Source organism: Papaver somniferum, chromosome 7, assembly GCF_003573695.1.
Source record: "Papaver somniferum cultivar HN1 chromosome 7, ASM357369v1, whole genome shotgun sequence".
NCBI classification, from domain to species: domain Eukaryota; kingdom Viridiplantae; phylum Streptophyta; class Magnoliopsida; order Ranunculales; family Papaveraceae; genus Papaver; species Papaver somniferum.
In genome coordinates, this window is record NC_039364.1 from 8930905 (window position 1) to 8943617 (window position 12713).

General features: G+C 36.5%; 2 protein-coding genes across 2 annotated transcripts; both read right to left on the bottom strand.

Annotated features, from left to right (window-relative positions):
- Positions 1 to 1396: 1396 nt before the first annotated feature.
- On the bottom strand, positions 1397 to 3423 carry LOC113292939 (zinc finger MYM-type protein 1-like). The gene is made up of 2 exons (XM_026541746.1): positions 2792 to 3423; positions 1397 to 2607 (listed from the first exon to the last, which is right to left on the bottom strand). Exons 1-2 carry the CDS (start codon positions 3387 to 3389, stop codon positions 2543 to 2545), a joined length of 663 nt encoding a protein of 220 aa, XP_026397531.1. The 5' UTR covers positions 3390 to 3423; the 3' UTR covers positions 1397 to 2542.
- Positions 1583 to 2257, bottom strand: LOC113294022. The gene has a single exon (XM_026542452.1). The coding sequence runs from the start codon at positions 2255 to 2257 to the stop codon at positions 1583 to 1585; it is 675 nt and encodes a 224-aa protein (XP_026398237.1).
- Positions 3424 to 12713: the final 9290 nt, after the last annotated feature.

The following is a 12713-nucleotide window of genomic DNA, read 5'->3' on the forward strand; positions in this document are numbered from 1 at the left end:
TGTATAATCTAAGTCTATATATAAAAACTACTTTTGTCTCAAGATAGGAGATAAATAAACTTTTGAGTGATAGATAAGTTCAAGTCTCCACATACCTTTTAGTCGATGAAGATCCACCAGTTCCTTGAGTAGTCCTTCGTCTTATATGATGATTGCCATGGAGTTCTTGAGCTCAACTACACTTTGTATCCTAGTCCGAGACCTTAGCTATAATAGACTAGAAATCAAGACTTATAGTTTTGATCACTAACATTGACAAACATGCTTGAGATAGCAACACATGCGATTTCGACCGATCAATGCTCTAACAGAACGCACAATTGGGGGATATAAGAAAAAGATAAAAATGGGATTTAAATAATAAATCATAGTCATCCCATATCCAGGTAATTTATATAATTCGTAACCTACCCTCAATAGTTATTTTTAGTCTACTAATTGTAATTAGTTATAAGTTAATAGATTAATTGATGATGATTAACATAAATCATAATCACTTTGCTTGGATGGGAGAAGTGAATGGGAGTAGAAGGTATTCACTTGGATGGGAGAAGTGAAATGAAATGGGAGCAGAAGGTATTCACTTGGATGGGAGAAGTGAATGGGAGCAAAAGGAATTTTTTGTAGGTCAACATGAAATATGTTTGAAGACTATGCCGACAATGTTTGAAGACTATTCCGGTAATGAGATATATTTGAAGACTGTGCCGGAAATGTTTGAAGACTGTGCCGGGAATGGAATATATTTGAAGACTGTGCCGGTATTGTCGTTACTTTTTAGTCTATACCGTAAATTTTGAAACTGAAGTATTTTTCTCCTGGTAGATTTTTACTACTCTCGGCAATGTAGTCAAATAGTCGAGTATGCCGGCATCATATACCGGTATTGTTTCTATTTTCACCGGCATAGGAAAACAGGGTAATCAAATAAATTTTCAAATGTTTGTGAGAGTTCCCATCCTCGATTGATAGAACAAAGTCATATTTGGGCAGGGGCGGAGCCAGGATTTTAAGAGAGGGGGTGCAAAGAAAAAAAAAGGCTATAGAAAAAAAAAATGCTAAAGATTGTGTACCTTTTAAGTATGTTATTAACGATCATCATCTCCGGCGTCATAATATACTAGCAACCTCCAACAAATCAACCTATTAGTCACGTACACATACATTTTCGACCATACAATATGATGATCTAACTGTAAATGTTGTGTCATAATCAAACGTACCAACAACTACTTGAAGCAACAAAAAGAGAGAACATAAAGATGTAACAAAAATATTTTTCATTATCATAACCCCCAAGTGTTCAGTAACAACAAAATATACACCACAAGAGGCTAGTTAATTCTAAAATTTCTGATCATTTTCTATAAATTTATATCTTTATGCATCATGTATAAGTGCTTCAAATATCCACAAAAGTCCCAAAAAACTACCTTCTATACAGCATTGTTACCCCAAAAGAACACCTTATATGCTTTACCAAAAAACCCAACTCTTATTATATTCAACAATACCCACGACGTAGTGCCATAAGTTTAAATCATTTTCTAATCTTATCGGTGCTGATACTGCGAAAAATTTCTCATTCAATATATGTGAGTAAACAGTTATTCATATACTCATCACCGATACGACTTTGCAAACGATTATTCACTATCTTCATAGCGGAAAACACTCTCTCAACGGTAGCGGTAGCAACCGGAAATATCAAAGACAATTTAATCAACAAGTAAACAAGAGGATATGTTATATCTTTTTTGGTCTCAACCATTTTCTTGGCAAGCCCACTGATTCCAACCAACTCAAAAAATTTGTTACTAGAAAGCACATCACGAAGAAAGGTGTCTAGTTTCCGTTCAAGAATCATGAGATCCATTTCAGAAAAATCAGATGGATATAGTTTAGCAAGACGAATTAACGCACCTTTTTCAAAAGCTGAAAAATTCTCTCTTGGATTCAAATGCGACATGCAAAGAAGCAACTCGGTGTTCACTTCATCATACCGGTCATTAAGGGCTGCAATTTTCATATCAATGACATTGTTGAACAAACCAACTTGAAAATGATGTAGATTTGTCTCTTCTTGTAGATTACGTCTTCCTCGTCCAAGTGGTACATATGGAGACATCATTTCAGGAACTGCAATATTAGTTTTAGCACAAAAAGCAGAAATATCATTCATAAGACTATTCCACCCACCATCCCGCATGGCATGTAGTTGTTCTTTAGATATCTTCACCAAGTTCATAGCATTCATAATGTCTTGATCTTTTCGTTGCAATGCTTGCGAAAAATTCGTTAGTGATTCCTAACAAAGTGCTTAGCAGAAACAAAGTAAATACAAAATCAAATGTTGGCATCAAAATCAGAAAAGCATATGCTTTTCCCCTCGCTTCACTAGTACCTTCTCGACTTACAATCTCCAACGTTTCTAGAATTGATGGAAACATCAAAATCAAACTCGGCAGCACGTTGTAATGTGTACCTCAAAGTGTGTCGGAAGGTCGTTTGAGACAAGTTTCTTGATTCAATCCCGAGCCAGTTAAACGTTCACCTTTTTCAACAAGTTCAACCACTCTAGCAAGTTCTTTTTGTCGAAGAACATCTCTGCGTTTGCACGAGGAAGAAACAATTTTAACAACTTCACTAACTATAGTAAAGAACAATGCAACACCACCATGCTTCTGAGCAACATTCATTAATGCCAATTGAAGCTGATGCGAAAAATAATGAACAACATAAGCTGAAGGGTTTTCTTTTAGAATGAGTGCTTTAAGTCCGTTGTAATCACCTTGCATATTAGAAGCACCATCGTAACACTGCCCTATCAATCTCATTATGTTTAAACCATATTTAGAAAGTAATGCATCAACTGAATTCTTCAATGAAATTGCCGTCGTTTCAAGGGCATGAATGATTCCAATGAACCTTTCAATAATACATCCTTCCTTGTTGACATAACGTATACAAACTGCCATTTTCTCTCTAACAGATACATCGCGAGACTCATCAACCATAACAACAAAAAGGGAATCACCAATATCGTGGCGAATTACATCCATAGTTTCCATTGCAGCTGCACTCACTATTTCTTTTTGGATGTCTGGTGATGTTAACTTGTTGTTACCAGGAGCTTTTTTCAGAACTTCACTCTTGATACTATCATTATGTTCAGCTGTGTATTTAAGGAGTTCAAGAAAGTTACCTTGATTATGTGAAGTATCAGATTCATCATGGCCACAGGAAGCTAATCCTTGACATAAGAGAAACCTCATACAATCAATTGATGCATTCACACGAATCATGTACCCCAAACCCTCTTCTGTTTTTTGACGTCTAACGATATTCCGAAGATGATGTGACTCCTGTAGTAACTCGCGGCTTTTCATATAAGCATCATTGTGAACACTATTCTGGTTACGTGTTTTTCTAACTTATCAGGTTGACTCGAATTTGAAAAACCTGCATTTACAAAAGCATCACAAACACCTTTACTTTTACCCACAACTTCTATAAAGACAACAAGGCAAGCAAAAGGCAGCATCTTTGAAAATGTTATACTCTAGCCAACTTCCATGTTTTAAGAACCAAGCTTCATTGAAACGTCGGTTTGATGACTTTTTTTGTCCCATTAGCTTTTGTGGAAAGGGAAAATTCTTGGGTTGGAAAGGACCCCTTTGCATATAAGCTCTTCGGACTTTATATTGATCATTTGGATGATAACTTAAGATCACTTTTCTCATTGCAGGGTCTGTTTGAATGTCCCGCCTCAATACCTCCTCATCTACAACTGTGGACGCTGCTTGTGGACTAGGAACATCGGCAGAAGGTACTTTTGGACCATGAGCACTAGAAGATGAAGGTACTTGAGTACTTGAAATCGAAGGTACTTGTTGTGGACCAGTTCCATCAGAAGTAATAGAAGATGAAAGAAACTCTTCTGAAGTTCTCTTTCTCTTAATCACATACTTGTCCATTCCTAAACAAAGATGAAGATAAATTAAACAATGAAATACAATTCTAACTATGGAATTGAACTGAATAGATTTGATTAAAAGTTAAAACACTAGATTAGAAGAAACAACAGATACCCAGTATCTTAAATTTTTAAACGAGACAAATTATACTATACCCCCAAAATTTAACATAAACCCTAACTTTTATTTATATCAAAATCTGAAAATCTCCAAATCAAATTGAACCAAATACATCGATTCAACATCAGTTAAGAAGATAAAATAGATACCTAATATCTTAATTTACCATACAAGACGAATTAAACTAAACACCCATCAATTTTAACATGAACCCTATTCTTAATTTTGGTCAAACTCAAAACTTGGATGAGAGGACAAGGTACCTGCTAATGGCGATGTGATTTACATAAAGTGATCGGCGATGCGATTTACAACAACCATGTTCTTAATAGAAAAACTATGAGAGAATAAGAGAATGAGAGTTGATGTGTTTATGGAAAATCTTATGGGAGTTACGCTTATTCTCTCCTAAGAGTGTGAGCTGTGAACGATGATGGGAGAAAGAAATCTAAAATGGACTTTTCTTTTAGTCTTCTTTGTTTTTGGGGGTGCAAATATTTAGGGGGTGCAAAAATTTACATTTAAGGGGGTGTAAATTAACCTTTGTTTTTGGTTTTTTTTGGCTTGATAATTCTATACGATCTATTGATTTTGAAAATCCAAGGGGGTGCAACTGCACATGGTTGCAACATGTTACCTCCTCCCCTGTATTTGGGTACATGAGGGTAAATCGGAAACAAAAATTGTTTCTTCCATCTGGTCTCTGGAATCTCCCGCCACTCCTTTGTTAGGGTTTTCATCAATCAAGGATTAGGGTTTTCTTTTGTATCCTTAAGAAATTGATTGAGTATATATCCTATCCTTCCGTGCAAACACTAACAAGCCAATGAGCAAGTAGTTTCAGTTAGTGAAAAAAATGGGGAAGAGAAGATGAAATCAGGTGTTAAGATTATAGCAGTTGATGAAACAATGAAGATGAAGGAATAATTTCATCAAACCTTACCTAATTGACTCTGTTTTGGTGATATAGTTGCCATATCTTTGTTCTTATTTGATGTATTTGGGGATTTTTTACTTTGATTTTAAATCAGGACTTTTCAATCCTGGCGAGATTGGGATATTCCCAGATTAATTGTGATATATCCATTTTATTTCTATCTAAACTAGTGCGTAAAGGGTGTCTAAAAGATGTTAAAAGACCAAGTTGCCCATACTAAAAAACCATGCCGACTGAAACTTGGTTTTGAAAATTTTCAAAACCAATTCACCCTATGAGGTTCATATGTGATGAAATCGAAAATCAAAACAGAACTAAAAAAAATCAAAAATCCAAATCAAAACAAAACCCAAAAAAAAAAAAAAGTGGCTATGGGATTTGAGATTGTGTATGATTTTGTACCCAATCTCAAACCGAGTACAAATTCATACGCGGTTTGAGATTGGGTACAAAATCATACCCAATCTCAAATCCCTTAGAAATTCAACATTTTTGCTAAAAGTCGGCAGGGTAATTTTTGTCGACCTTGCCGACTAATACCAGTCGGCAGTTTCCTAGTTGAATATCATGCCGACTTTTCATCTCTGAAATTAGCATTTACAGGGTCGACAAGGTATTCATCCTTATACCTTGCCGGCTATAGTTTAGCCGGAAGGTTATGAATTTAGTACCTTGCCGACTAATCATGCATTTGTAACACCTTTCTCTGTATTGCAAAAATCCTATAGTCGGCAGGGTATTTTTTTGTCGACCTTGCCGACTATAAGTTAACCGGCAAGGTAAGAAATCAATAAGATGCCGACTAGTGAAGCATTTACAACAGTCTCCTGTGTGTCAAAAAAAAAAGTCGGCATCTTCTTCATTCGACGACCTTTTCGGCTGAAGTATAGTCAGCATCTTCTTCTTTCGACGACCTTGCCGGCAAAAATACAGTCGGAATCTTCTTCATTCGTCGACCTTGCCGATTTTTCATGATTTCAGAACCGAAAGTGTTGATTTCTTCTATAATTTTGAGTATGATTTCATAAATCATCTTTGCAATCCCCTTTAGAGAAGTATTTGGGTAGTATGATTTTATTTCCGTTGCAAAAAAAATTTCAAAACAAATTTTTTTCATCAAAAATCTTCCCACATGAGTTCAATCAAAAATAAAATTTCATAACTTAAATTCATAAGTTTTAATCTAAATTCAATTAATTAACCTAATCAGAATTTTTAGTGTTAATTAAACAAAAATATATTAACCATTCAGAAAATACAAAGTTAAGGGGTGGCTTCGTTTACTTCAAGATGACCTAACTTTTGTCTCATTAGGTATATATCCTAATTAATTTGGATATACCTCAATCAAGGGAGGTTTTCAATTTGTTGCTTTTGAAATTAGTTTTTTCTTTTTTAAATTTTCAATGGTTTGTTACAGAATAAAGAGAGGGAGTGTGTTGTCTTCCTACAACACGTCTGAGGACAACAAATGAAGTTAAGAGCTGTCTGTCTGTATCATAGAGTCATCGACGACGTAAGTGAATAGACTAAAGTATGATGTGCGCCTCTTTCTCACAAAAATGTTTGTCTACTACTTCTGTTGTACTAAAGTAAGACTATCCTCCTCATTCATTCATCGTCCATCTCACTACAACTAGATCATTCTGAGAAGAAAACGTTTGTGGTTTCAAAGGTGTATACCCAAATCCGACGGTGCCGAATCTATGAAACTTTTGTCCTATCTTACCCCTTAGCTGATGATAAATAAAACGGAACACCTGTGACTTTTAACTTAAAATTCCACTACAGCTGGATTGTACACATTCACGATTTATCAGGAACATAGTTTACAGCAAAAGAACTTGTATAACATCAAAGTAAATCCGGCATTGCATAAAAAGCACGAGCATGCCGGCAATTACTTTCGGCACTGAGATTTCATCACAAACGATGCCGACTATTATGGAATTTGATCAAGAGAATTCTGTTTTATTTCTAACTTACTGTCGGCATTGATGTGAATAGCAAAACGATTCCGACACCGTTTATCGGCATGGTTTTTATATGGAATTCAATGCCGATTCTCGGTGCTGGTAGGGTCGTCAACAGTAAATCAATGCCGATAATTATGCCGGCATAGTTTTCAACAATAAATCAGTGCCGATTATTATTCCGGCAGGGTCTTCAACATAAATTCATGCCGGCAACGAATGTAACTACACCACCGTTGTTGATTTTGATTTATCCGTTTCAGGTCAAGTTTAAGCTAAGTTTATTTGCGTGGGGGTATCTTTATGGAATTGATCAATCGACATAGGAACTTTGAAGTGTTTTTTTTTCCCGTGAATAAGCGTTGCCGGTATAAAGAAGGTAAGGGGAATATTGTGAACGATTTTAGATTTTAGATATAGGTTTTTATTTTGGTATAAAGGTATACAAATATGGGCTTAGGTGACAGTTAAAAACTGTCATCAAAATACTTATGTGACAGTCTTGGAAAAAATGCACTGTCACTAAAGCCCCTGTTACAAAAGGTGTACAAGAAACTGTTATAGAATAATGACTATAAGGTGACAGTTTCTTAGAAAACCAGTCATTGTTGGATACTTACAATAACATTTTCTTAATAGAACTGTTATCATAAACTCAATATTTTGCGTTAAGATAAGAGAAACTGTCATGGTAAACACTTTTCCGTATTTTTTTTAAGCAAATTGTCACATGAACGGTGATAAGGTGACATTGTTTTCATAAAACTGTCATTGTAGATAGCTTCTGATGAAGTATATCTAGATAAAACTGTCATCTTAAACCCCTAATTATGATGGATTCTTCAGGTAACATATGTTTACGGAATCTACTCAATCACATATAATACGAAATACAAGATATAAAATAGAGGAATATATATTGATTGAAATAAAAAAAAAAATTCACAGGATTGCTTGTACAAAGTTTTGCAAAATGCTCCAAATATACGAGTAATTAGCATCACTACCTTACAAGACAAATGGATCCTTCACACGGAGACACTCACACGGCAAAGTCAACCCAAAGCAACACTTCTTTAAAAAGACGGCAAACTGGAAACAACACACTCTTTCATAGAACTTAACCCTCATAGTCAAAAGATGATTATACCTTGTGATTTTTCTTTTTTTTGCAGAATGGGTGTGTCTTCTGAAAAGCTTTAATATTTCTTGGGCTGGAGATTTCTGTTGTTAAGTGGTTCAGCAAATTTGTCGTCGTCATTGATAGCTCAAGAAAAGGCTGTCCATTTCGACTTATCCTCAACTAAAGATTGACATTGGAGATAATGAAATCGGTGATCATCTGAATCAGTAGCAAAGTTTTACAGGCCAGTACTACATCCAGAGCAACCATCACTATATTGTCACAAAAAACTAATGTCAGTATCATTCATTCCAATTAGTTGCTTAATCTTTCTAAAAACCTAAGTTAACAATCCAAACATATCAAGGTATCATACTTGGAAAAAATAATACATCTTCACTTATGACATGATGGAAGCAACGTCATTTACCACTTATAAGAAATAAAAAAAGAATTAATGGTCATCAATCTATGCAGATACTAATTATTAAGACACACCTGAACATATTAAGCTAGTTGCTCACAAGCCAAACTTTCTATCTAGCTTTGTTGTTCTCAACAATCAATCCAAGCTGAAATTTTGTACCCTGGAATTAGAGGATTATCAGTCCGTTAGCCATTAAATAGAAATCTCAAAGCATCCAAATCTCTGTGGACTATCTGCATAAGTAATTAAATAATAGAAGTCCATGCTTTAGGCAAAACCGACGCAGGATAGCTTCAAGGAGAAATGGGGAAGTACCTGGATGGGATAGTGCCTCTAAAACACTCTCCTGCATGACACTCGACAATCTCAATCTAGAAATATATGTCATTTATTCGAAACAAGATATTTAGATAGAGAGAGCCAGAAAATAAGCAACTAACAAACATACTTGCTTTATTGCAGGAGTGGCCAGTATACACCGAAATAATCTTAACGTTGTTATCAGTAACTCCATACCCCACAGCATCCTTTTTACTCTCTGATTCATCAATAAGAAGTAAAATAAATAGAACTTCAAGCAAAAGAGCCAACAGGTAGAACTTCAACAATCTTTTCCCAGTGATATTTTGTAGTTCCCCAAATTTTCAGAAATAATCTATATCAGTAACATGAACGCCACGCTTCTTATTGCTCTTCACCAAGATTTAGCTACCGTGACTTGCTACCCAGTGTTAAGCAAACTCCTGAAGACTCTGCTAAAAAGTCTCTACACCAAGTCTCTTGACCAAGTACTGTGTCAGAGTCTAAAGCCTACAATATTGGCATGATCAGTCTCTGTATCTTTTACCAAAATCTGTAACAGAATATTGAAACTGTTTTAATATAAATAGAACTGCTCTCTGCACACTGAATGTGTGGAAGCATTCACCGATAACCTATCTTCTAACTTGGTATCAGCCTGATCCAAGCCATCTTCCGCTCAAAAAAAAAAAAAAACTCCACCACCAAGAAAAAAAAACCCAAAACAACTTCATGGCAGAGACAACAAATACCCTAAGACAGGTGCAGATTCATCACCTAGTCACGTTAAAACACACAGAAACAAATCATATCCTCTGGAAGGCACAGTTCAAACCAATCTTAAAAGGCTATGATCTCAGTGGCTTTGTAGATGGAACAAAACAAGTTCCTGCAAGGACGTTACCTGAAAGTGACAATATAAATCCTGCGTTTACAGCATATGAGCATCAGGATTCTCTCATAGTTGGATGGCTCAATTCAACTCTAACACCTGAAGTCTTGAGCAATGTAGCTCACCTAACAACTGCAAAGGAGGTCTGAGATAAACTAGAATCCGAATATGCACCAAAAACCTTTCATCATCAGATGAATCTGAAAAAGCATCTGCACAGCATGTCAAAAGGTAACAAAACTCTCAAAACCTATTTGAATGATGCTAAATCTTTGTTTGCTCAGTTGGCAGAATCTGGCTGTGATGTAACAACAAATGAAAAGAAACAAGCCATTAGTAATGGCCTTAACCAAAGCTATGACCTTATTGTCACTGCGTTAAGCACTGTTGAGGATATGCCTATCGATACCTTTTACTCTCATCTAATCACCTATGAAATGCGCCAAGAGTCTCAGTTGTCGTTGTTGTAGTCTCCAGTAGCCAATGTAGCTGTCCCAAACTTTCCCTCGACAAGCAGAGGTGATCAACGGAAGAATCAAGTCCAACAAAAATATCCATATTCCAACAATAACATGAATGCTCGTCAGCAGCAGAATCAGAGACCTCCTCAGTTCATTGACAAGTGCCAGATCTGTAAAAAGAAGGGTCATCTTGGAGATAGATGTTGGTTTCGCTATGTCAAAACCACAAGCAACAACCAGCCTTCAGCACAGGCCTATATTGCTTTACCTGATGACCAGTTTGGCAATCAGTGGGTGACAGACACGGGTGCAACTCACCATCTCACATCTGATATGAGAAATTTGTCCATTCCTCATGAATACAATGGCACTGAGCAGGTTCATGTGGACAATGGTAATGCACTGGAGATCTCCAATGTTGGTAATGCATCTTTTACGTTTAATTCCCGCACTTTTGCAATGAATCATATATATCATGTTCCTAAAATCAAGACAAACTTGTTGTCTATCTCACAATTCTGTAGAGACAATAATGTTTATTTTGAGTTTCATGCTGGTTTCTTTGTTGTAAAGGACAAGCGCACGGGGATAATGCTGCTGAGAGGGTTTAATAAGAATGGCCTTTATATGTTTGAAGGGGTAGATTTGATTCAGCACTCAATAAAACCTGAAGCTCTGGTGTCCTCTACACTTCCTATTTGGCACCAGTGACTAGGACATCCCATGCTTAGCACTGTGTCCAAAATCTGTCATCAGTTTTCACTTCCAGTAACAAATAAAAACTTTGACTTCTGTCATTCTTGCCATGTGAGTAAAAGCAAGAAGTTATCTTTTTCTCTAAGTAAAACAGTTTATAATAAGCCATTGAGCTTAGTTGTTTCAGATATATGGGTCTCACCCTCCTTATCAAGAACAGATTTTCGATATTACATTTTGTTTATGGATGTCTATTCCCACTATACATGGATCTTTCCCCTTGTTCTACGGTCTGATGCATTACATACATTCATTCTCTTTCGCAAATAAGTTGAGAATCTCACTGGTCATAAGATCAAAATTTTCCAATCTGATAATGCACTAGAATATAAAAAATTTACTTCCTATTTAAATGAGTCTGGCATTCAGCATCGTTTTTCATGTCCTCACACATCACCTCAAAATGGTTTGGCAGAGCGAAGAATCAGACATGTGACAGAGTCTGGTTTGGCCTTACTTTTTCATGCTCATATACCTAGGTATTTTTGGGCAGATGCTTTTGTTACTGCTTGTTATCTTATAAACCGGCTACCATCTTCTGTGTCAAACAAAAAAACACCACTTGAACTGATGTTCCACAAACTTCCAGACTATTCCTTCTTGAAAGTTTTTGGCTGTCTATCTTATCCTTGCTTAACGCAATATAACAAAGATAAACTTGAACCTAGGTCAATTCAATGTGTCTTTATAGGCTACAACAACGCACATAAGGGGTACATGTGTTTAAACAGAGAAACAAATAGAATCTATATCTCTAGGCATGTGCGCTTTGAGGAAACTACATTCCCATTCTTGCCTCTCAAGCAACAATCCCCGGTGCCAAATCCAGGTATTGTATAATCCAGCACAAGTATTTTCTCTAAGAAACCATTTGGAAATGGAAATGCTACTGTAATAAAGGGTAAAGCTTCACAGTCTCCTGCCACACATACATCAGACAACGTGAATCATTCAGAATCGGCCTCAGAAAGTTTGGCTTACTCTGAGGCAACCATCTCCCATGCAGCAAGTCCAGATACTTCAGCGTCTGCAACTGCTTCTGCTCTCTGCCAGCTTCATCAGCACCTATACATGACGAAGTCCAAAGTACAACTTTATCACATCCCATGGTCACAAGGGAAAAAGCTGGTATACACAAGCCTATTCAAAAAATGTGCTTGACTGCATCCAAACATCTTATACATGATGAAGATTTCATGGAGCCAACATGTTTTTCGGCAGCAAGGAAAATTCCAGAATGGCGGGATGCAATGGATGTCCAGATCAATGCATTAATTAGGAATGGCACATACTCTCTGGTGAAACATGAAAAAGGAATGAATGTGGTGGGATCCAAATGTGTGTATCGAGTTAAACAGAATCCAGATGGTTCAATCAACAAGAGAAAGGCACGTCTAGTTGCCAAGGGATATAACCAACAACTGGGAATTGACTATGGTGAAACCTTTTCACCAGTGGTTAAGCCATGCACTATTCGCCTTGTGCTGTCAATTGTTGTAATGCGCAACTGGGATAAAAAACAGTTGGATGTAGAGAACGCCTTTCTTCATGGAGACTTGGAAGAGGATGTATATATGCAGCAGCCTCAGGGGTATGTAGATGAGTTGCATCCAACCCATGTCTGCAAACTGTGCAAATCATTCTATGGCCTTAAACAGGCGCCTAGAGCATGGTTTTCAAAACTGAGCACCTACCTAGTCCAGTTGGGGTTCAAGGGTTCAATAGATGACAGATCTCTCTTCATTCG